General features: G+C 45.2%; 1 protein-coding gene across 2 annotated transcripts in view; it reads right to left on the reverse strand.

The window, feature by feature from the left end:
- The window catches only part of LOC126282181 (juvenile hormone esterase-like), a 159,917-nt gene that overhangs the window by 42,549 nt on the left and 91,112 nt on the right, over window positions 1–26,256 (reverse strand). For both annotated transcript variants that reach the window (XM_049981711.1, XM_049981710.1), the window contains exons 7-9: window positions 21,751–21,952; window positions 11,234–11,415; window positions 2,498–2,648 (exon numbers count right to left, since the gene is read on the reverse strand). In XM_049981711.1, the coding sequence (XP_049837668.1) occupies window positions 2,498–2,648; window positions 11,234–11,415; window positions 21,751–21,952 (535 nt within the window). The remainder of the gene's footprint in view (window positions 1–2,497; window positions 2,649–11,233; window positions 11,416–21,750; window positions 21,953–26,256) is intronic.

The following is a 26,256-nucleotide window of genomic DNA, read 5'->3' on the forward strand; positions in this document are numbered from 1 at the left end:
TCTACATGACTACTCTGCAATTCACATTTAAGTGCTTGGCAGAGGGTTCATCGAACCACAATCATACTATCTCTCTACTATTCCACTCCCGAACAGCGAGCGGGAAAAACGAACACCTAAACCTTTCTGTTCGAGCTCTGATTTCTCTTATTTTATTTTGATGATCATTCCTACCTATGTAGGTTGGGCTCAACAAAATATTTTCGCATTCGGAAGAGAAAGTTGGTGACTGAAATTTCGTAAAAAGGTCTCGCCGCGACGAAAAACGTCTATGCTGTAATGACTTCCATCCCAACTCGTGTATCATATCTGCCACACTCTCTCCCCTATAACGCGATAATACAAAACGAGCTGCCCTTTTTTGCACCCTTTCGATGTCCTCCGTCAATCCCACCTGGTAAGGATCCCACACCGCACAGCAATATTCTAACAGAGGACGAACGAGTGTAGTGTAAGCTGTCTCTTTACTGGACTTGTTGCATCTTCTAAGTGTCCTGCCAATGAAACGCAACCTTTGGCTCGCCTTCCCGACAATATTATCTATGTGGTCCTTCCAACTGAAGTTGTTCGTAATTTTAACACCCAGGTACTTAGTTGAATTGACAGCCTTGAGAACTGTACTATTTATCGAGTAATCGAATTCCAACGGATTTCTTTTGGAGCTCATGTGGATCGCCTCACAGTTTTCGTTATTTAGCGTCAACTGCCACCTGCCAAACCATACATCAATCTTTTCTAAATCGCTTTGCAGCTGATACTGGTCTTCGGATGACCTTACTAGACGGTAAATTACAGCATCATCTGCGAACAGTCTAAGAGAACTGCTCAGATTGTCACCCAGGTCATTTATATAGATCAGGAACAGTAGAGGTCCCAGGACGCTTCCCTGGGGAAGATCTGAATTACGAGTGTATAGCTAAAATTTCACTGCTGTGACTCTAATACTTTTCGAGGTTTATTTCTCCGTTTTGTAAACACAACTAAGAGAACCCCGTTTTTCCGACTAAAATCGTTTGTTTACCTCTTACACAAGATTGTTTTTCTCTAGTAAATTCACTGATAAAAGTGGTCAGTTTCGTTCCGCGACTACCGATTAACAACACTTAGACGAATACTGACCACGCATCCAATTTCTTCGTGTCTTGTTTGTAATGGATCCGCAGTCAAAATTAGTATTACTGTTGCCAAACAGGAATTATCACAGAACGAAACTGACTAATTCTGCCACAGAATTTATTGTGGAAAAAGTTTGTTTCAGAGACGATGAAATGAGGTGTCAGTTGTACTATTCCTATGCTCCAGAGAAACAACAGTAAAAATTTCATTGCTGTAGAAGCAGTAGCGTTCGAGAAAGGGAATATTAAAGTCAGAAAAACGGGATTTTATAGCTCTGTTTACAAAACTGAAAACCTTCCATCTCCCAAAGTAATGGAACTACAGCAGAGGAATTTAACTGAAAACGAGTAATTAAGACTTCTAATAACACTGACTGAAATACTGTTACTTTATGGACACACGAGGATTCATCGACATTTAGGCCTGTCCATAAATTTCCTGCAAGCGCATTAACAGTCCAAATTTATTTTTTCCAAAGGCAAAGAAGCAGAAACTACTGACAGATGAAAGTAGTTTGCTTAGAATCAATGAATTTGAACTGTACCCGGAAAACCTAATGATCATACACAACCCATTTCCTTGTTTTTGCTGAGTCGTTTGATCCTGTTCCACGTATTATTCCTCTTCTATTTCTCCAACGTAAGTCCCTAATGTTTTTCCGTATGTTCTTAAAATGCCATGAAATACAGACCTACAAAAAATAAAAGCGTAATAGCTTATTTTTTCAGGTTTTTGCAACCGAAGGATCATATCCATCTCCAGTGCTTCCTTTCTGAATATCTACAGAATACGTCAGCAGAAGTGTGGAAGGAGTACTGTCTGCAGTTGTCTACAAACTGTCCCCTATGTATATCCCATTTCCTCGAACAGTAAGTTTTTGAACAAGTGAAGGAATTTTCGACCAAATTGCAGTTTTCCAACTGTGACGGCGCTGGAACAAAGCGCCCTCGTATTTATTATGCTTTAAATCTAGAGACACAGACGCTTACGCTGACAGACTAACTCACAGAGTACTACTTTTTGTGGATGTCTCATTGGAGTTTTCTTTGGGTAGATATCACGCAACAATACTAGGTAGAACACCTGACTCCACAGCTTCCGCTGCAGCTCTGGTCAATGGTGCAGTGTTGCGGGCGTCCACAGCAGTCGCGTGTCGCAGCCCAAACTCAAACCGCGCTTGCGCGAGCAGGCAGCCCGTTTCGTCGCGGGAGAGTCGCACCTTGGACAACGCACCTTTAGCACAGCATTCGGCAGTAGAATGTAATTTTGCTCTCGACATAATCGTAAGAACGCTAAACCGGTTATTTCCAAGAGCGCAAGGAAATGAGGCAACACAGGCTTTCAGTTAAAAGGTAATTAAGTAGCCGGCTGCATTGCTTACCGTAGTCCTTTGTGGTGTTTGCGAAGAGGCTAGAGTAGCTGTACATGCCCCTGTACTCGAAGCTGTACACGAAGATGTTCTTGTGGCCTGCCATTCTATGGTACAGCACCGCGTTGTGAAGGGGATGGTTGAATGACCGGTCACTGTAAAGCTGCAAACAAATTTAGAAATTAGTACTCGTTTCACTTTACTTTCTCAAGGTAATCGCTCAGTTACGAGTTATTTGCTGTGGAAATGGCTGTAAAATCAGAATTATATGCTTAGAATTTCACAATTTTTTGTAAAAACACAGCATCTTAACAATTATAACTTCACATACAATTTCAGTTTCTCGCGCAAGTGGAAACAGTTCACGATTTTATAGTTCGTTTCTTACATCTTTCGAGGTTATCCGTTACCAGGCTACCGACTGTCAGTAGCCGCAGTTATTTGTTAAACTTCATTTTCGTAATTCTAACTACAGATATCTTAGCCGCAGCATAAATTGTTTAAAGCACGGAGCTCCTACAACTAAATGTAGAACTAATCGCAGTATTTTTAAGTCCTGTGAATAGTGTAGTTTTGTTTGATGAGTTGTATGAATAGTTTCTGTTTATTTATTATATATTAGCCGACAACAGGTTAAGTAGAAGCGACACACTAGCTTAGTTTCCACTCGGTTGACAGAAGCCGATTGCGAGTGGACCACGTATAAGTTAAGTCTCACATGTGTAACTTATTTGTCTTGCTTGAGCAGAAATAACGTAAGCTCTGAAATTCGACACCGAAAACAGAAAACACTAGCAGTAATTAAAAAGGAGATATAAATGGGTTGTTTTTGTTGTTGTTCTTGTCTTCAGTCCGAAGACTGGCTTGATGCAGCTCTCCATGCTACTGTATTCTGTGAAAGCCCCTTCGCCTCCGAATAACTACTGCGACATAGAGCCTTTTCAGTTTGCTTACTGTAATTATATCTTGTGTCTCTCTCTACAACTTTTACCCTCAACTCTTCCCTCCAATATTAAATTGCTGATCCATAATATCTCCGAATGTGTCCTATCCCCGATCCCTTCGTTTAGTTAAATCGTACCAAAAATTTGTCTCCCATTTCTATTTAGCACCTCCTCATTAGTCACGCGATCTACCCATCTAACCTTCAGCATTCTTCCGTAGCACATTATTTCGAAAGCTTTTATTCTCTTATTGTGTAAACTGTTTATCCTTCATGTTTCAATTCTATACGTGCCTAAACTCCAGACAAATACCTTCAGTAAAAGCTTAGTAACACTTAAATCTGTACCGAGCGAGATGGCGCATTGGTTAGGACACTGGACTCGCATTCGGGAGGACGACGGTTCAGTCCCGTCTCCGGCCATCCTGATTTAGGTTTTCCGTGATTTCCCTAAATCGTTTCAGGCAAATGCCGGGATGGTTCCTTTGAAAGGGCACGGCCGATTTCCTTCCCAATCCTTCCCTAACCCGAGCTTTTGCTCCGTCTCTAATGACCTCGTTGTCGACGGGACGTTAAACACTAACCACCATCACCACCACTTAAATCTGTATTACATGTTAACAAATTTATCTTCTTTAGAATCGCTTTTCTCGCCATTGCCTATCTACATTTCATATCCTCTCTACTTCGGCGCTGGCCGCAGTGGACGGGTGGTACTAGGCGCTTCAATCTGGAACCGCGCGACTGCTACGGTCGCAGGTCCGAATCCTGCCTCGGGCATGGATGTGTGTGTCGTCCTTAGGTAAGTTAGGATTACGTAGTTCTAAGTTCTAGGGGACTGACGACCTCAGATGTTAAGTCCCATAGTGCTCAGAGTCAAGAGCGGACACGTTTCCATTGATTGATGGTCGAATCCCCATAGTCCAGTGCACTCCGTGATGTCGTTGGGTCAACGTGTGAACACGTAGGATAGGTCTGCTGGAGCTCCATGTTCAGCAATGTACGATGAGTGGTGTGCTCAGAAACACTTGTGCGTGCACCAGCATTGTCCTCTTTCGGCAAAGACGCCACAGATCACCATGTGTCATACTTTACGTAGTAGACAAGCCTCCGAACCCCGCGTTCTGTAAAGAGTCGCAGATGAGCAACCGTTTACCGTCTAGTGGTAGTTTCACTGTCTTTCTACCTCTTTCCGTAGATGCTTACGACATTAGTACGTGAACATTCGCCGTTTCCGTAGTAGCCGTCCATAGGTTCTGCGTAATAATAATCTGTGCGAGTCGGCCGAGAGCGTTGACGCAGGGTAACACTGGTTCCCGTCAGATTACCGAAGTTAAGCGTTGTCGGGTTGGGCTAGCACTTGGATGGGTGACCAGTCTGTCTGCCAAGCGGTGCTGGTAAGTGGGGTGCACTCAGCCCTTGTGAGGTTAAGTGAGGAGCTACTTGACTGAGAAGTAACGGCCGGTAGAGCGGTGTGCTGACCACAAGCCTCTCCATATCCGCATCCAGTGACGCCTGTGGGCTGAGGGTGACATGGCGGCCGGTCGGTACCATTGGGCCTTCCAAGGCCTATCCGGACGGAGTTTTTGTGAGGGATGCTTATCTCAATGGATTTCCCTATTTCCAGCCCATATCTTCGCTAGGATGAACCCTCGTCTGTGTCTGCTCTGCTTGAAAACTTTTTGTTACCGCGTTACCACCACCAGGCGGCATCCAACGTCGCGGTGAGCAGTGGCGATAATGTTTTGGCTTTTCAGTATACGTTGGTTGGAAAATAATGGTAGCATAGTCATATTTGAATACAGGTTCTCTAAACTTACCCGGTAGAGTTTTATGATAGCTATGTCGACTTTCTTCCAAGGATTGCCATTGAAGTTTCCTGTCATTTGTGTTACAACTTCGTGTAGGCTATACATATCTGGTACGATACTAGCAACGGGCCTGGATTCGTTTGATGTTTATTTTCACGCCTAATTGATAAAGATCCCAACACTGGAACTCTACTGTAGAAGTGGCCGCACAAGAGTTTTGTGTGCGGTTTCTTTTGCGGATATACCACGTTTTCCCACAAACCTTCCAACAGAAGTAAGTCTTCCATTCGCATACCCTAATACAACTTTTACGTGATCGTCCCATTTCATATTGTTTCTTAGTATTATCCCCCAATACTCATACGATACGACGAGGTCAAGATATCCACCACTAATATGCTTATCAAATACTTCATGGTTATTTATCTTTGTAATAGGCGTCATCTTAGATTTATGCATATTTAAAAAAAGCTACCATTGATGACATCAAGCGCAAATTTTGTTCTAGGAAAGAAAGATACCCCATGATCAGGCTCTGAAGACCAAGCAATAGATGACCGACCCTATGACATCCTCTGCCGTTTATTACTGGATACGGCACAAAGGGGCATGGGGTCAGCACACCGCACCCTCTGCCGTTGTCGACGTTTCGACCTCTCAGTGATACAGCTACGCATTCGGCATCACGAGACTGAGTGCATCACAGTCCAGTCCTCCTACCAAGGAAAGTCTCCTGGCAATGCCAGGAATGTAACCAGGGTCCCTCGCATAAGGGTCTGTTGTACTGACGAGTCGGCTGCGGAGGCTCACGTTTTGTCGTAGCCTTCCTGAAACTCCTTACGATCATTCAACGACGGTAGTTTCCTGTATGTAACTACGTCGTCAGCAAAAAAAATGTCGTAGCGCTACGAAGCCTAACTGCACACTGAAAACGTTACAGATCCTAATATCCATCATCAGGGCACACCCACTGTAACATTCGTTTGTGTGGTATATTCGTCATCCAATATAAGGTACTGGGCTCTGTTAGTAAAATACTGGTAGCCTCCTACCCCGCCTGATTCGTTAAATTATCAAACTCTTATGTGCGAAACAGATCGAAATGTCTCATTATTTTACGAATGGATTAATGTGTTAAATATTTCGCTTTAAGTACTTAAACTGTTAATTTTGAAGACGCAGAACCCTAATTATGTCGGTTTTGATAGTTACGTATTATTCGCCCATTTAGTAATGAATGTCAAAACCAAAACTTTGTGTCAATGTTTATCTCCAGAACTAACAGTCGTACAATGATGTAACTTTTCGGATACATTCAGCGGTGTATGTGAATACTGTCTGCAAAATGCGTTACGAATACGGTCAGTAGGAAAGGTGTAATAAGCTAAAATGCCATGCTTCACGTTATAGTTTTACTGCACGAACAGTGAAAATGTAGTAAGCAATAAACTTTTTTTCCTTCCATCATTTTTTCGGAGTGCCAGCGAGAAAACGCTTCGTGAAAGTTCGAAATTATGCGTAAGGTTTCTTGGAAGTCACTAAGTGCTGTCGTTCTGAAATATTGAGTAAATTTAGTCTGGATAGTTCGCGCATTGATCTACACTGCCTCAATAAAGAGTAATGCTGGCGTAGTGTGACGTCCTTTGTCGGCGGACGGCAGTCTGTGAGTCTCATTAGATGAAGAGCGTCTCTTTCCGGGATGCGGACAGTTTTTGCGGAAGTCGGGAGGCGACTTGCTCTGACGCACAGCCCGAGGTCAGTGAACATCACGGCCGCCCGGCAGTTCTCACAGGATAACTGAGCGCGACGTTTTCGCTTTTCGGTGGATACATCGAAGAGCAGGATGCTGCAAAAACATCAGACTAGCAGGGGAGAGTCTGTTGCTTTCGTTCTAAAAATCAGCTTCAGCCAAAGGAATTTCATTACTGTGTATCGTGTTCTTGGTGCATAAGGCTGACAAATCGTATAGACACTGCTCCTGTTCAGCACCAACTTTTTGTTTAAAAATGTAGGTCTTGTAACCAAAAAGTGGGAAGGTATTTGTCCTTTATTCAACTTTTTCATGAGCTTAGCAACAATCCTCTCCGTTTCATTGGCAACAGCATCGATCCGTTGTCTACTTTAAAAAAAAAAAGAGAAAAAGAAAGGGAATTTAGCAAGAAGCAAGGCAGTTAGATTCAATTGGCTGCCAGCTGCCATCTGGAGAGGTTATTTTTGATGGATTGTGTTTTAAGCGGCCGTCTGCTGTTGTTCGGCATCGGCACATTTCGCTGTTGTTGAGGGAATGTAAGTACACAAACTGCGTAGCTTGATCCGTATTCAGAGCAGCTCGCTTACTTTTGTGCTTCAAATACGGAACCTGTGTCGTCAATTTGATTTATCATGAACTGTAATTTTAGATTGTTTACTATCGAATTCAGTAGTTGCACATGTCAGTGTCTCTGTGCGTCTCCACGCAGTCTACCAGGTAGATTTTGATACTTGCCGCAGTGATAGCGTCGTTCTTAACCAATTTAGTCGAATATTCGAAGAAATTTGCTCTCTCTCTCTCAATCTGTTGTTAATTGTATGAAACATACACAGCAAATAAACTTTGTACGTGGATTTGACTTAAATTTCAAGATCTTTAAGCTTGTCTGGTTAGGTAAACGTTAATAAAGTCTAACTTGTTGTGTAGCGAAATGGTTGACATCATTGTGTCAGTGTTGTCCTTGTGTAAACGGCCAAGTGCGAGGATATTTTAATAATTATTTTGTGAAACCATTGTGCATTGCACTCGCTCATCTGGTATTCCTACCAATTAATGAACTTGGTGATAAACTCACTGCCCTCTATGACAAACATGCACCTGTGCGCACAGTCCGTGTAAGAAAATCTCCTGCTCCATGGCTGACAGCTGAATTACGTCAAATGATGACTAATAGGGATGCTGCCCACAGGCGTTTCAAGGCAGATCCGAAACCCGAACGTTTTGAAGAATATAGAAAGCTACGGAACAGAGTGAAACAACGCATTCGCAATGCCAAAATCAGGCACGTTCGCTCCCTTGTATGCAGCGATCTGATACCCACGACTCTATGGAAGAATCTCCGTAGCTTGGGGGTCGGAAAGGCAAAATCGGAAACTACTTTTCATGTGTCAGCTAACGAATTAAATGAAATCTTCTCTGCACCTCTGAATACCAGCACGGCTGATAATAACCGTCCACAGGAATCCCCAAACAGGATAACTAACAACGATACCTTCCATCTAAAACATGTAACAACAAATACGGCAAGAAAAGAAATAATGACAATCTCTTCTAATGCAATAGGCAACGACAGTATCGGTATAACCATGATTAAGAATGTTGCCGATATCTTAGTACCTGTCTTAACTGACATATTTAATTTTTCCCTCGTGAACGGAATATACCCCACTGCATGGAAAAGAAGCATAATTCGACCCATCCCTAAGATCGAAAACCCGCAACTGCCTAGTGATTACCGACCAATTAGCATACTGCCTGCTGTTTCCAAAGCACTTGAATATATTGTTCATGACCAAATCACTGAACACTTGCATGAATTTAGTCTATATGACAAATTTCAATCCGGTTTCCGTAAACATCACAGCACAAACACTGCTCTAATTAAAGTAACTGATGACCTGAAATATGCCATCGACAATCGAAAGGCAACAATATTGACGCTACTGGACTTCAGCAAAGCTTTTGACACTGTTAACTTTGACATTTTACTCAGAAAAATGCAACAGCTTAATTTCTCTGATAGTGCAATGAAATGGTTTGAAAGCTACTTAAAAGACAGACAGCAATGTGTTGTCTGCGAAAATGAAAAATCTTCCTGGAAACATGTTTCTTCGGGAGTGCCACAAGGATCAGTCTTAGGACAACTTTTGTTTTCTTTATATGTCAACGATATTTCGTCGGTTTTGTCCTCCTGTAAACATCATTTTTATGCCGACGACCTCCAGCTCTACCTAAGCGTCAGACCTGAAGACGTAAATACTGCAATCGCTCTGATGAATGATGATCTGTCTTCAGTAGTGACATGGGCGAAAAACCTGGGGCTTAAATTAAATGCAAAAAAGACGCAAGTAATCTTAATAGCCCATCAGAAATTAATAAGTTCAGATTTCCGCGAACGGCTACCTCCTATTCTGCTCGAAGGTACTCCAATACCATATCAGAAAACAGTGAAGAACTTGGGTGTAACTTTGGACGAGCATCTCAACTGGGCGGAGAATACAGTCGCAGTGTGCCGAAAGACGTATGCTTGTCTCTATGCTCTCAAAAAGTTTCGGAACATATTCCCACAGGACTTGAAACGCCAGCTCGTGCAAGCACTCGTTCTACCGAACCTTCACTATTGTGTTGTGATTCAACAAGGCATGAGTAGTGAAAACAAAAGACGGCTATAGCTAACCATGAATGCATGTGTGCGTTACACCTGCAACATTCGCCGATATGATCATGTTAGTGCTTCATACTCCGAGCTAGGGTGGCTGCGGCCGGACAAACTGCGTGACTACCACACTCTATGTCTACTTCACCGACTCCTCGTCGCGCAAGCACCCCAGTACCTAGCTTCAGAGATTAAAAACCTGTCATACCATCATAATCGAAACACGAGGTCACTCTTATCTGGTATCCTAACTGTGCCCACTCACAAAACAAAAACTTTTGCACACTCCTTCTCAGTTGCCGCTGTCCGCCTCTGGAACAAACTGCCCCTTACCTTGAGGAAAATTCAATCTCCTGTTGCTTTTAAGAAGAAGTTGAAGCATTTCCTACTATCATCCGCATAAAATTCTCCACAAAATTAATGTGCAAGGCCAATCCTCTCATCTGTCAAATAGCAAAGCTAGCGTCTCCTATCTTGCTCCTGAGATGCCTTCCTCTTCATCTATCTCTATTAGCCACGCAGTCTTCTTTTCCTTTATATTTTCCTTAATTATGTTTCATCATGTCTCTCTATTCTTCTCCTCCCTTCACCATGAGTCTCCCTCATACTCCCTGCTGCCAGCACTCCTATCTAAAATCTTTCTCTTCAATAATGTATTTTTCGAGGTGTACCTTTCTAATTGTTTATCTCACTTTTTGTATTAGATGTAGTTTAACATGCCTACTAAAACATATGACTGTAAAAATAAGTAGAATGCCTGGTTGGATGTAAGAGAGGGCCTGATGGCCCTAATCTTGCCAGGTTAAATAAATAAATAAATAAATAAATAGATTTGGTTCAAAAATGGGTCAAATGGCTCTGAGCACTATGCGACTTAACTTCTGAGGTCATCAGTCACCTAGAACTTAGAACTAATTAAACCTAACTAACCTAAGGACATCACACACATCCATGCCCGAGACAGGATTCGAAGCTGCGACCGTAGCGGTCGCTCGGCTCCAGACTGTAGCGTCTACAACCGCTTGGCCACTCCGGCCGGCTCTACGATTTGGCTTTATTGAAAAAGGAGAGTTGAGTTCACTTCTCCTACAAATCTAAATTGCTCCTCAGTTGGCATTAATTCACAATATAACTACCGGCGAGGAACTTCTCGGTTAGCAGTCGGTGACGTGGTGGAGTTTCGAACGAATGTTCAAATCTGTGTGAAATCTTATGGGACTTCACTGCTAAGGCCATCAGTCCCTACGCTTAACCTAAATTATCCTAGGGACAAACACACACACCCATGCCCGAGGGAGGACTCGAACCTCCACCGGGAACAGCCGCACAGTCCATGACTGCAGCGCTTGAGACCGCTCGGCTAGTCCCGCGCAGCAGAGTGTCGAACGGCTATGGAAATCTATGAAGACAGAGTCGAAAAAGATGTGCGTGGTTTGGATGGAGTTCCAACAGAACAGTGGCTAGAGGCTGAGCGACAGTCGATTAGGTTACTCTACAACGGTTTTGGTGAGCTGGGAAGTCCATACACCATGATAAGGACGAAAGGGAGACGATGACAGGCATCTAGCAGTTGCACGAGCGTACTCACGTCTATGAAGGCCCCGGCGTTGCTGTCGTCGAGGACGACGTCGCCGCCGCCGGGGAAGAAGAAGCGCTTGATCTGCTGCCACACCTGCTGCGACTGGTTGGCCGGCAGCTCCATCAGCACCGGCATCAGCTCGTCGAGGCGCGCGTTCAGCTCCGACAGCTGCGTCGCGTTGCTGAGGATAGCTGCGCAGACCACACCCTCCATTTGTCCTGCGTTTCTTTCTTTGCGTACTACCTCGACTTTTTTCAAACAGCACCATGAAAATCAAGAGCTCAGTTGGAAACCCAGTTTTAAGCAAAGAAGGGAAAGCAGAAAGGTGGAAGCAGTACATAGTCTATACAGGGGCGATGTTCTTGAGGACAATATTACGAAAATGGAAGAGGAGGTAGATGAAGAATGGAATGGGAGATGTGATAGTGCGTGAAGAGTTTGACAGAGCACTGAAAGACCTAAGTCGAAACAAGGCCCCGGGAGTAGACAACATTCCATTAGAACTACTGACAGCCTTGGGAGAGCCAGTCCTGAAAAAACTCTACCATCTGGTGAGCAAGAAGTATGAGACAGGCGAAATACCCTCAGACTTCAAGAAGAATATAATAATTCCAATCCCAAAGAAAGCAGGTGTTGACAGATGTGAAAATTACCGAACTATCAATTTAATAAGCCACTGCTGCAAAATACTAACACGAATTCGTTACATATGAATGGAAGAACTGGTAGAAGCCGACCTCGGGGAGATCAGTATGGATTTCGTAGAACTGTTGGAACACGTGAGGCAATACTGACAATACGACTTATCTTAGAAGGAAGATTAAGGAAAGGCAATCCCACGTTTCTAGTATTTGTAGACTTAGAGAAAGATTTTGACAATGTTGACTGGAATACTCTCTTTCAAATACTGAAGGTGGCAGGGGCAAAATACAGGGAGCGAAAGGCTATTTACATTTTGTACAGAAACCAGATGGCAGTTATAAGAGTCGAGGGACATGAAAGGGAAGCAGTGGTTGGCAAGGGAGTGAGACAGGGTTGTAGCCTCTCCTCGATGCTATTCAATCTGTATATTAGGAAGCAGTAAAGGAACAGAATAAAAATTCGGAGTAGATATTAAAATCCATGGAGAAGAAAAACTTTGACGTTCGCCCATGACATTGTAATTCTGTCAGAGTCAGCAAAGGACTTGGAAGAACAGTTGAACGGAATGGACAGTGTCTTGAAAGGAGAGGTATAACATGAACATCAACAAAAGCAAAACGAGGATAATGGAATGTATTGTAATTAAGTCGGGTGATGCTGAGGGAATTAGATTAGGAAATGAGACACTTAAAGTAGTAAAGGAGTTTTGCTATTTGGGGAGCAAAATAACTGATGATGGTCGAAGTAGAGAGGATATAAAATGTAGACTGGCAATGGCAAGGAAAGCGTCTCTGAAGAAGAGAAATTTGTTAACATCGAGTATTGATTTAAGTGTCAGGAAGTCGATTCTGAAAGTATTTGTATGGAGTGTAGCCACTATGGAAATGAAACATGGACGATAAATAGTTTAGACAAGAAGACAATAGAATCTTTCGAAATGTGGTGCTACAGAAAAATGCTGAAGATTATATGGGTACATCACATAACTAATGAGGAGGTATTGAACCGAATTGGGGAGAAGAGGAGGTTGTGCCACAACTTGACTAGAAGAAGGGATCGGTTTGTAGGACATGTTCTGAGGATCACCAATTTAGTACTGGAGGGCAGCGTGGAGGGTAAAAATCGTAGAGGGAGACCAAGAGATGAATACACTAAGCAGATTCAGGAGGATGTAGGCTGCAGTAGGTACGCGGAGATAAAGAGGCTTGCACAGGATAGAGTAGCATGGAGAGCTGCATCAAACCAGTCTCAGGACTGAAGACCACAACAACAACAACCTTAATATTCTAATTTGTTACGGAATAGCCTTCAGCAACAATCGTGTTTTAAGGCGTCAAAAACTTCCTCAGACTAAAAAAAAGTAGCATCACGAAGGAATTATCCGAACGGGACGGACATCAGCAGACACGATGTACATACGCAGACAAATGCTTATACACACATCAAAAAAAGTTTTGCAGCATCCCAGTTCCCAGAGCTCCTGAGGAAGACGTTGACTGTGGACATTGTATCACAGACACAGTCCCTTTCACTGTTCAGAGATGTCACTACACCCGCCCAGAGATGTAAACAACCATACATGAGCAGCGCCCATTAGATGGATGGGATCCGACAGCCAATCAGTTCCAGACATTCTACCAGGAAGGAGGCACACGCCTCGTGTTCTCTCTAGTTCAACCATGCCTAGTCGCTCAATACCGCGGTTCGATGGCGTCCGCATTGTTACTTTGTGTCACGGTTTGAAGGCAACCCCGTCAAGATGAACACTTTAAACACACTGTCCAGCGAGTGCAGCAAGGCGGAGATTCCCTGATGTTTTCGAGTGGCATTACGTTAGGCCGACGTGCATCTACATCAAAATGGTTACTCTTCAAGTCACACTTAAGTGTCTGGCAGAGAGTTCATCGAACCACTTTCATACTATACCATTCCACTCTCGAATGGCGAGTGGGAAAAAGGAACACCCAAAATTTTCCGTTCGGGCTCTGATTACTCTTATTTTATTATGGTGATCATTTCTCCCTAAGTAGGTGGGTGTCAACAAAATATTTTAGCATTCGGAAGAGAAAGTTGGTGATTGAAATTTTGTAAATAGATCTCGCCGCAAAGACAACCGCCTTTGTTTCAGAGGCTGCCACCCCAACTCGCGTATCATATCAATGACACTCTCACCGCTATTGCGCGATAACACGAAACGAGCTGCCCTTCTTTCCACTTTTCCAATGTCCTCCGTCAATCCTACCTGGTAAGGATCCCACACCGTGAAGCAATATTCCAGCAAAAAAAATGTTCAAATGGCTCTGAGCACTATGGGACCTAGAACTTATCACTACTCAAATGTAACCTAAGGACATCGCACACATCCATACCCAAGGCAGGATTCGAACCGGTGACTGTAGCAGTCTTCTAAGTGTTCTGCCAATAAAGCGCAGTCTTTGTTTCGCCTTCCCCACGATATTATCTATGTGGTCTTTCCGCTGCTGATGGTCACGGAAGGCTCCGTAACGGAGGTACGTGAATGCCATCCTCCGACCGATAGTGCAACCATATCGGCAGCATATTGGCGAGGCATTCGTCTACATGGACGAAAATTCGCGCCCCCATCGTGCACATCTTGTGAATGACTTCCTACAGGATAACGAGATCGCTCGGCTAGAGCGGCATGCATGTTCTCCAGACATGAACTCTATAGAACATGCCTGTGTTAGACTGAAAAGGGATGTTTATGGACGACGTGACCCCCCCAACCACTCTGAGGGATCTACGCCGAATCGCCGTTGAGGAGTGGGACAATATGAAGCGATAGTGCATTAAACTTGTGGATAGTATGCCACGACGAATACAGGCATGCATCAATGCAAAAGGACGAGCTACTGGGTATTAGAGGTACAAGTGTGTACAGCATCTGGAGCAAAACTTCTGAAGGTGTCGCTGTATTATGGTAAACATGCAATGTGTGGTTTTCATTAGCAGTAAAAAGGTCGGAAATGATGTTTATGTTGATCTCTATTCCGATTTTCTGTACACGTTCCGGAACTCTCGGATCAGAGGTGAAGCAAAACTTTGTTTGATGTGTGTAGTTACAGAAACATTCGATAATTTATCCTAGAGAAAGAGTTTCACAAATTGAGCAAGTCAGTAACGTGCTGATGAAGCTCTGGCCCTTATGCAAGCAATTATTCGGCTTGGCGTTAATTGACAGAGTTTTTGGATGTCCTTCTGAGTGATACCGTGCCAAATTTCCAACTGCCACTTTAGTTCGTCAAAATCCCGAGCTGGTTCGAGGCCTCTGCCCATAATGCTCCAAAGGTTCGCAGTTGTGGTCAGATTCGGCGACATTGCTGGTCAAGGTAGTCTTTGGGAAGCGTGAGGACAAACAGTAGAAACCCTAGCCGTTTGTGGGCTGGATTACCTTGCTGAAATGTAAGCCCTGGACGGGTTGTAATGAAGGGCAACAAATCGAGTAGATTGCCGTCGACGTACAGCTGTGCTGTAAGGGTGTCGCGGATGACAACTAAATGGGCACAGTTATGAAATGGAACGGCACCCCAGACCAGCTTTCTTGCCCGGTTGTCGGGCCGTACGCCGGGCGACAGTCAGCTTGGTGTCCCAACGCTGCCAGCAGCGCCTTCAGACACGACTTCGCTGGTCATCAGGGTTCACTCATAAACGGGCCTCATCACTGACAGTTCAGCTCCAGTTAATGAGATTCGAGAATTTTTTTGTCTCTACACAAACATCACGTCTACCGATTTCTGTCCCATTCGAATAACTCCTTCGTAGCATTTTTTTTAACTCTGTTATATTGGGCTCACCCACAACTAGCTCGTACGATTCTCTGTAAGGTTAAGCGCTTCACCTGTAGCTTTGCAGTACGTGTACATGTATCACAGCACGTGGACATGGCCTCCACCATTACCCTCTCGCTGAATGTATTGCTGATCCTCTTCTTACCGCTCGGGCTGCATAGAGAGCTTGCTCACAACTTTAATTGATATATATACTAAGATGGTATCTCTGCTTTCGGACATATATGTAGTTAAGGCTCACCGGCCACTTGACCATCTTCTTCTTCTGTGCGAATGCACAAACAGTGCCCGAACTCTTACGGGAATCGGAAACGTGCCGCGAGTAACGAGTATAACGGGCGGAGGCACTACGAATGTAGTGCGGGACAATACGTTGAGAATGTGGGTTTCGCGGGAGGCGTGTAAGAGATAAATCCTTGCAGTCGCGCTATCCTCTGTGTTCTCAGTGGCTCAGATGGATGCTGGCACGGTAACTCAGCGTGTTCGGTCAGAGGGCTAGCTGCCCTCTGTAAAAAAAAAAAAAAAAAAAAAAAAAAAAAAAAAAAAAAAAAAAAAAAAAAACCCCTGAGTTAATGGATCAATGACGAACTGAAACGGGTGTCTTGCGACGTGCGCCCTGAGCAAATACACCGAACAGAAACGAACAAAATGAGATAAAAAAAAGATGGATAGAGGGTCTGCCATGTAAGCAAGAGATCCCGTGTTCGAGTCCCGGTCAGGGCACACATTTTCATCTGTCCCCGTTGACGTATGTCAACGCCTGTAATCAGCTAAGGGTGTTAATTTCATTGCAATTTCACTTTAATTGATAGTACAATGCTGTTCTGACAATTCCAGGAAAGGCTTTGATGGTCGCTGGTTAACAAAGAAGTTGTCAAATACGGTCCAAGGATTATCTTTATTTTAACAGTTACCGTATGTCTCATTTCCTCAAAATATCCGTCGTGGTACTCAGTAATTTCTGTTAAGTATCACGAGCCACTATCATACAGACAGAGCTGCACGTAATACAAGTCATACTAGACAATAAACGTCGGCCGGAGTGGCCGTGCGGTTCTAGGCGCTACAGTCTGAAACTGCGAGACCGCTACGGTCGCAGGTTCGAATCCTACATCCGGCATGGATGTGTGTGATGTCCTTAGGTTAGTTAGGTTTAAGTAGTTCTAAGTTCTAGGGGACTGATGACCTCAGAAGTTTATTCCCATAGTGCTCAGAGCCATTTTAACCATTTGAACAATCAACGCGTCAGAGCTCTGTGCTCTGCTACCAATCACGAACAATCTCCTAGGCAAGCATCGACACGACGACGCCCTTTCGAGTATACCACTTCACAACACACGCAGCTTGTTAGTGTGCACCAAACCTGGAGACATGGCGTAGCCACAGAATGAGATTGAAGCTGCTGGGACGGATCGTGAGTTGTGCTTGGGTAGCTCAGTTGGTAGAGCACTTGCCCGCGAAAGGCAAAGGTCCCGAGCTCAAGTCTCGGTCCGGCATACAGTTTTAATCTGCCATGAAGTTTCATAGGTTAAAACATAATTAAAGAACTTAGGTAGAGATATTTCAGTAGGTCATAGTTACTGGAGTAGAACAGAAACGAACCTCGATCCACCTCTATCAAAATTCGCGTTTGCTCAAGACAACATTAACTGTGAGAGAAGAAAAAGTTTGCTCAGTGTCATGTGAGTCTTGATATACTCCAAGGCATCTGCACAATTACAAGCTTGACACGGTGGTGCTCTTGTTCTGCAGTACATTGGCCATCCGGCGTTATGGTACTTTGACCCACACCCAACGCCCCCTATTGGTAATGGTGACTTCCGACGTCCTAGCTGCCGCTTCTCCTGTAAATAATTGTGTTGTCCTTTCAGGGTTGGGTAAAGGAAGGAAGATCACCGTTTAACGCCCGACCGACGACCAGGCTCTCGGAGACGGAACACAAACGTCAGACTGGGAGAAATATAGAGAAGCAAGTTAGCGGTGTCGTTTTCAAATGAACATTTTCAGTATTTATCTTAAGCGATTTAGAGAAAACATGGTAAACTTAAAATCAAGATGACCTGAGAGGATTTCAAACCACTGCCCTAAAGGTTGAGCGAAGCCCGTTCCAGCCCAGACACCAAGGAAGTTTGGTCGGTGGTGCCACAGATGGAAGCGAGTTCCTCCAACTAGTAGCAACGCATGCTTCTGGTTCAAATGGTTCAAATGGCTCCGAGCACGATGGGACAACTTCTGAGGTCATCAGTCCACTAGAACTTAGGACTACTTAAACATAACTAACCTAAGGACATCAGACAATTCCATGCCCGAGGCAGGATTTGAACCTACGACCGTAGCGGTCGCGCGGTTTCAGACTGAAGCGCCTAGAACCGCTCGTCCACAACGACCGGCAACGCTTTTGGTAGCTCCGTGCTTCCCCACTACCCGGAAGGTCGAGCAATTTACGTCACACCTTGAGAAATCTCAGGCTTCGCTCGAGCTTTCTATCGCTGCGCGATCACTTTACTTTTTTCGGTGACTTTTCGCGACGTTACTCAGCGTTATTGACATAGATACATTTTAATACTAAAAATCTCTTTGAAACATCGAATGCGATATTTCTTAAGGTACAAGTCATTTGTAAAAACACCAACTAATCACTAAATAAAAAACCACAATTACGATTCAGTCTTAATTCTCGTGCGTTCACTCGTCCCGCAATCAATTGATGTCTGTTGGTACCTTCTCCGCGACTAGTCTCACCGCTACCACATAAAATCTGTATTTACAGCCCGTTTAATAGGATCTATTTGGTTTATTAGGCATTTAATTTCTAATTATTTTACCTCTTGGCTTCATCCGAATGTTACCACCGTGTTTTCAAACTGATTGAAAGCTGATAACTTTTGTAAACGTTATTCTAATATTGAAAAAGGGATCAAAATGGTCATTTGCAAAACCACTTACTAATTGATTGTAGCCTCTAATCATCAAACAGAATTCTGTATTGGGTCCACAGCCAAGTGATACTTTTTAAGGACAACATTTTCGCCTAGACTGTTAATTTTATTTAAATAATCACCATAAATCCTTGCCCAACCGTACACATTATATGAGAACTACGAGGGGACGTCAGAAAGCAAGCTAAGCATTATCTAACAAGCTCAAGAAGTTTTTTTTTTTTTAATGTTGTAGCGCACTTCACATCAAATGGTTCAAATGGCTCTGAGCACTATGGGACTTAACTTCTGAGGTCATCCGTCCCATAAGAAGTACTTAAACTTAACTAACCTAAGAACATCACACACATCCATGCCCGAGGCAGGATCCGAACCTGCGACCGTAGCGGTCGCGCGGTTCCAGACTGTAGCGCCTAGAACCGCTCGACCATTCCGGCCGGCGCGCTTCAAATCCACAGAGATACATGACACTATTTTTCAACAGTCGCAAGTCTCTGTAAACAACGGTGGGAACTTTCTACTAATCATTCAGTTTGTCGGCGGTAGAAATCCGCTCCTCGGTCGCGGAGCCTTTCGAGAACCGCTGAGCGAATGTAGTCACAGCTGGAAAATCTCCACGGATGTTCTTTCAGCTTGCCAGAAAGATGAAAATCGCACGGGGCAACATCTGGACTTCCCGATCAGCGTCAGCCACGTCTTCGCGGCCTTGGTCAAATTTATTGGTACTATTTGACTATTGCTGGACACGGCATAGCATTTGATTCACACACCGCCAGAATTTCTCGGCTAACCTGTGTGAAATTTAGACGTTGTTACACGAGAATCTCAGTGTCCCGCGCATTTCAGCTTCGCAGTACGTTTCCAGTTGGTGCGTCATTTCGCTTGCACACTATGATGCACGTGTTATGTACACTATTCTGGCAGTTGTTTTGGTGTCACCGCCAGACACCACACTTGCTAGGTGGTAGCCTTTAAATCGGCCGCGGTCCGGTAGTATACGTCGGACCCGCGTGTCGCCACTATCAATGATTGCAGACCAAGCGCCGCCACACGGCAGGTCTAGTCTAGAGACACTCCCTAGCACTCGCCCCAGCTGTACTGCCGACTTTGCTAGCGATGGTTAACTGCCTACATACGCTCTCATTTGCCGAGACGATAGTCGTGCATAGCCTTTAGCTGCGTCATTTGCTACGCCCTAGCAAGGCGTCATATGCAGTTACTATTGATATTGATATTGTGAATCATGTACCGTCAAGAGCGACGTTCATCATTAAAGTTAAGTATTAACTAATTACGTCCGCTCTCTGAATTCTAATTCCTTGTCATGTTCACGTCCGTATAGTTCTTCCCTCCTCACGCCAGCCTGCGTGAGCTAAAACGCGTGCATTTCGGCGTCCTCTAGTAACACGGTCTTGGATCTTCTAGCAACACAGCAGTTGTGACCTAGTCTTACTGTGAGACGAGAAGTGTAACTTCCTCTCCGAAGTCCCTACGTATTACTGTAAATTTCTTGAAATACTACAGGAGTTTGTGAGTAGGTAGGATTTAGTGCCATTTCGCGTGTGTTGCGAGTCATCAAATTCTCATATTTCAAAGATATACCCACCTGGAAATGGAAAAAAGAACACATTGACACCGATGTGTCAGACCCACCATACTTGCTCCGGACACTGCGAGAGGGCTGTACAAGCAATGATCACACGCACGGCATAGCGAACACACCAGGAACCGCGGTGTTGGCCGTCGAATGGCGCTAGATGCGCAGCATTTGTGCACCACCGCCGTCAGTGTCAGCCAGTTTGCCGTGGCATACGGAGCTCCATCGCAGTCTTTAACACTGGTAGCATGCCGCGACAGCGTGGACGTGAACCGTATGTGCAGTTGACGGACTTTGAGCGAGGGCGTATAGTGGGCATGCGGGAGGCCGGGTGGACGTACCGCCGAATTGCTCAACACGTGGGGCGTGAGGTCTCCACAGTACATCGATGTTGTCGCCAGTGGTCGGCGGAAGGTGCACGTGCCCATCGACCTGGGACCGGACCGCAGCGACGCACGGATGCACGCCAAGACCGTAGGATCCTACTCAGTGCCGTAGGGGACCGCACCGCCACTTCCCAGCAAATTAGGGATACTGTCTCTCCTGGGGTATCGGCGAGGACCATTCGCAACCGTCTCCATGAAGCTGGGCTACGGTCCCGCACACCGTTAGGCCGTCTTCCGCTCACGCCCCAACATCTTGCAGCCCGCCTCGAGTGGTGTCGCGACAGGCGTGAATGGAGGGACGAATGCAGACGTGTCGTCTTCAGCGATGAGAGTCGCTTCTGCCTTGGTGCCAATGATGGTCGTATGCGTGTTTGGCGCCGTGCAGGTGAGCGCCACAATCAGGACTGCATACGACCGAGGCACACAGGGCCAACACCCGGTATCATGGTGTGGGGAGCGATCTCCTACACTGGCCGTATACCTCTGGTGATCGTCGAGGGGACACTGAATAGTGCACGGTACATCCAAACCGTCATCGAACCCATCGTTCTACCATTCCTAGACCGGCAAGGAAAGTTGCTGTTCCAACAGGACAGTGCACGTCCGCATGTATCCCGTGCCACCCAACGTGCTCTAGAAGGTGTAAGTCAACTACCCTGGCCAGCAAGATCTCCGGATCTGTCCCCCATTGAGCATGTTTGGGACTGGATGAAGCGTCGCCTCACGCGGTCTGCACGTCCAGCACGAACGCTGGTCCAACTGGGGCGCCAGGTGGAAATGGCATGGCAAGCCGTTCCACAGGACTACATCCAGCATCTCTACGATCGTCTCCATGGGAGAATAGAAGCCTGCATTGCATTGCTGTACTAGTGCCGACATTGTGCATGCTCTGTTGCCTGTGTCTATGTGCCTGTGGTTCTGTCAGTGTCATCATGTGATGTACCTGACCCCAGGAATGTGTCAATAAAGTTTCCCCTTCCTGGGAGAATGACTTCACGGTGTTCTTATTTCAGTTTCCAGGAGTGTAGCTTATTCTTCGTAGTTTCCCGCGTATCGCCCCGCGTCAGATTTCACGTGCCCGCTCGAGCAGCGCCCGATTGCTGGCTACGCCTCGGGCGCCGAGAGCCGCTGGGTGAGGTGTGCGGGTACTCACGGACGGCCCTGATGATGCCCTCCTGGGCGACGACGCCGGTGAGCCAGGGCACGGACGTGAAGGCGGCCGAGCTGCCTCCGGCTCCCGCGCTCAGCGCCTCCTGCAGGACGGCCAGCGGCGCGGCGGGCAGGAAGCGCTCCTGGGGATCGCCGCTCGACTCCACCGTCGGCCGGTACAGCGTCAGCGGGTCCACCGACCACACCTGCGCACCACAGGCGTGCAACAGAATCTCATGCGTGGAAAAAAAAGTTCAGACTGTCATCAGGTAAAGCAGCAAGTTCAGATTGTGGAAGGCCTTCGGGACTCGAGAGGCGTTACTCACTCTTTCGGTGCTGATTCTACGATATCATGTTTATGCTTGCTTCGTCGGTTACTAGACATCACTCACCATGACAAACTGACGTATACTGGTGAGCCAAAACATTATGACCACTTCCCATCGCTCAAAAGACGAAATGCCGCTGGACCTGACGGATACCAGTTCGATTTTACACACAGTACGCTAAGGAACTTGCCCCCCTCCTTGCAGCGGTGTACCGTAGGTCTCTAGAAGAGCATAGCGTTCCAAAGGATTGGAAAAGGGCACAGGTCATCCCCGTTTTCAAGAAGCGACGTCGAACAGATCTGCAGAACTATAGACCTATATCTCTAACGTCCATCAGTTGTAGAATTTTGGAACGCGTATTATGTTCGGGTATAATGACTTTTCTGGAGACTAGAAATCTACTCTGTAGGAATCAACATGGGTTTCGAAAAATACGGTCGTGTGAAACCCAGCTCGCGCTATTCGTCCACGAGACTCAGAGGGCCATAGACACGGGTTCACAGGCAGATGCCGTGTTTCTTGACTTCCGCAAGGCGTTCGATACAGTTCCCCACAGTCATTTAATGAACAAAGTAATAGCATATGAACTATCAGACCAACTGTCTGATTTGATTGAAGAGATCCTAGATAACAGAACCCAGCATGTCATTCTCAATGGAGAGAAGTCTTCCAAAGTAAGAGTGATTTCATGTGTACCGCAGGGGAGTGTCACAGGACTGTTGCTATTCACAATATACATAAATGACCTTGTGGATGACATCGGAAGTTCACTGAGGCTTTTTGCGGATGATGATGTGGTATATCGAGAGGTTGTAACAATGGAAAATTGTACTGAAATGCAGGAGGATTTGCAGTGAATTGACGCATGGTGCAGAGAATCGCAATTGAATCTCAATGTAGACAAGTGTAATATGCTGCGAATACACAGAAAGAAAGATCCCTTATCATTTTGCTACAATATAGCAGGTCAGCAACTGGAAGCAGTTAATTCCATAAATTATTTGGGATTACACATTAGGAGTCATGTAAAATGGAATGATCATATAAAGTTGATCGTTGGTAAAGCGGATGCCAGACTGAGATTCATTGCAAGAATCCTAAGGAAATGCTATCCGAAAACAAAGGAAGTAGGTTACAGTACGCTTGTTCGCCCACTGCTTGAATACTGCTCAGCAGTGTGGGATCCGTACCAGATAGGGTTGATAGAAGAGATAGAGAAGATCCAACGGAGAGCAGCGCGATTCGTTACAGTATCATTTAGTAATCGCGAATGCGTTACGGAAACGATGGGTAAACTCCAGTGGAAGACTCTGCAGGAGAGACGCTCAGTAGCTCGGTACGGGCTTTTGTTGAAGTTTCGAGAACATACCTTCACCGAGGAGTCAAGCAGTATATTGCTCCCTCCTACGTATATCTCGCGAAGAGACCATGAGGATAAAAGCAGAGAGATTAGAGACCACACAGAAACATACCGACAATCCTTCTTTCCACGAACAATACGACACTGGAATAGAAGGAAGAACCGATAGAGGTACTCCGCCACACACCGTCGGGTGGCTTGCGGTGTATGGATGTAGATGTAGATGTAAATGTTGATTAACGTGAAGCTGTAACAAAAATGTATAAGCGGAGTAGACAGAGATGGGGCATCATGCTAGCGAAGATACGGGCTGCAAATGAGGAAATCCATAGAGATAAGCGACTTTGACAAAGGCCAGATTATTATTACGCAGTGCCTCTGAACGAGTATCTCGAAAACGGCGGAGATGGTCCAATGGTCACGTGATACTGTCGTGAGCATCTACGGAAAGAGGCAGAAGGACAGTCAACCACCATTGGCGCTAAATGGTTGGACGTCCGCTACTCTTCACAGAACGTGGGGTTCGGAGGCTTGTCAGCTCTGCAAAGCAGGATAAATAGTGATCTGTGGCATCTCTACTGAAAGAACACAATGCTGGTGCCCGCACAAGTGTTTCAGAACACATTGTACATTGTTGAACATGGAGTTCCGCAACAGACTACCCCTAAGTGTTTACATGTTGACCCAACGACAGCCTCAATTACGATAGCAGTGGTCACCATCGGGATTCGAACGCCGATCAGTGGAAATGTGTCAGCTCTTCGGGTGAATCGAATATTTGCTACACTACGTCGATAGTCGTCTCCGTCTCCACAAACGCCGTCATGGAAGTGAACGGCAGCTGAAAAATAAGCGAGACACGGCGGCATGCTGGTGGGAGCAGTATTATGCCATGGAAGATATTCTCCTGCGCTTGCGTCGGACCTGTGGTAGTAGTCGAAGACACACCGAGAGTTGCGAACCACCTACATCTATTCAAGCTTGATGTCTTCCCCGACGGCGATGTCATCTTTCAGAAGTATATTTGTCCTTGTCTCGGAGACAGAACCTTGCTACAGTTGTTTCAGGAGCGTTATAGTGAACTCACGTTGATAACTCGGCGACCAAATTTGCCTGATGTAAATCCTTTCGAACTCATCTGGGTCGCTATCGGGCGCCATACGCAGAATGAGTGATGTATTTCGTTCCAAAGATGAACAAATAGGTTATGAAGCAAATGGTCATAATGTTTTACCTCATCAGTGTGTATCTTACGTGTACTGGTGCTGAATGGTTGTGAGATCCAACGGATTGAAAATTTGTACTGGAATCAAAATACTCGCCGGCCGCGGTGGTCCAGTGGTTCTAGGCGCTCAGTCCGGAACCGCGCGACTGCTACGGTCGCAGGTTCGAATCCTGCCTCGGGCATGGATGTGTGTGATGTCCTTAGGTTAGTTAGGTTTAAGTAGTTCTAAGTTCTAGGGGACTGATGACCTCAGAAGTTAAGTCCCATAGTGCTCAGAGCCCTTTGAACCATTTTTGAACTTGTGTGCATGTCGACGGTCAGTTGTCATAAAAGGTATTCAAAAAATGGTTCAAATGGCTCTGAGCACTATGGGACTTAACATCTTAGGTCATCAGTAAAAGGTATTCACTACGAATGTAATTGGCCAGGGCTGCATTCTTTCCCTATTAATTTTCAACATCTATTCTGCGAACATCTTGCAAGAAGCTCTTGGTGGAATGTATCAAGGAGCTGTGGTTGATCGGGTTATCAGTAACATCAGATACGCTGATGAAATTGTCTTACTTGAAACCCGGCTGGAAGATCTTCAAGAACTACTAGTGGCTGGAACAGAGCAATAACATGGGGTTATCCTTAAATGTCAACTAGAGGAAACAAATGGTCGTCAGCAGAAACCGAGAACCCAGATGAAACCTAGGGCAAACTCGCAATCGGTGATTATTTTTCAACATCTGATCTGCATAAATAATCTTCCAAGTTGCTCTCGTTGGAATGTAAAAAGGAGTGGTGGTTCATGGCGTTATCAGTTAAAATTTCATCATATAAATATTTGTGGTGTCAAGTCAATGATGCCTGGGACTTTTCTCAAGATATTCGCTGCTGAATAGAAAAGACCAGAAGTTATTTTCAGAGAACGTACAAAGTTCTAATTAGCGGTGACATAATCATTATGTTTCGCCGTCTATTATTTCGATGCTACCTATTGAGTATCCTACTCTAAGGACCTGAGTCATGGACACTTGCCGCAGTATTAAGTAACATGTTAGAGGAATCTGAAGTGTGGGCGTACTGAAGGATATTAAGGATAACACGGCCAGATAAATTCACACATGTAGTAGTAAGATAACTGGAATACTTTGGGCATATAATTCGCAACAACAAAATATACTTCAAGGAAAGAATGATGGAAGATGTGGTCCAGGATGTAGAAGATTTTCCTCGCTCAGGAACTTAAGCCAGTGAATTGAGCGCTTAGCAGCTTTTCAGAAGAGCCGTCGGCAGACAACAGATTATGCTCGAGGTCGCCGCTGTTCTTGAAGGGCGAAGTACTCGAAGAACAAGAAAGGACAAGACGTGGATAAAGCGGGTGATCAAAAAGTCAGTATAAATTTGAAAATTTAATAAACCACGGAATAATGTCGATAGAGAGGTAAAAATTGACACACATGTTTGGAATGACATGGGGTTTTATTAGAACAAAAAAAAGTTTACAAAATGTCCGACAGATGGCGCTGGACACCAAAACTGCTACCGTGACGGCTGAGAGGTACGCCGATATGTTACAGAATCGCATTATCCCCAGCCTGGCTGATAAAC

The sequence above is a fragment of the Schistocerca gregaria genome, chromosome 7 (genome assembly GCF_023897955.1).
Source record: "Schistocerca gregaria isolate iqSchGreg1 chromosome 7, iqSchGreg1.2, whole genome shotgun sequence".
Classification (NCBI taxonomy): Eukaryota; Metazoa; Arthropoda; class Insecta; order Orthoptera; family Acrididae; genus Schistocerca; species Schistocerca gregaria.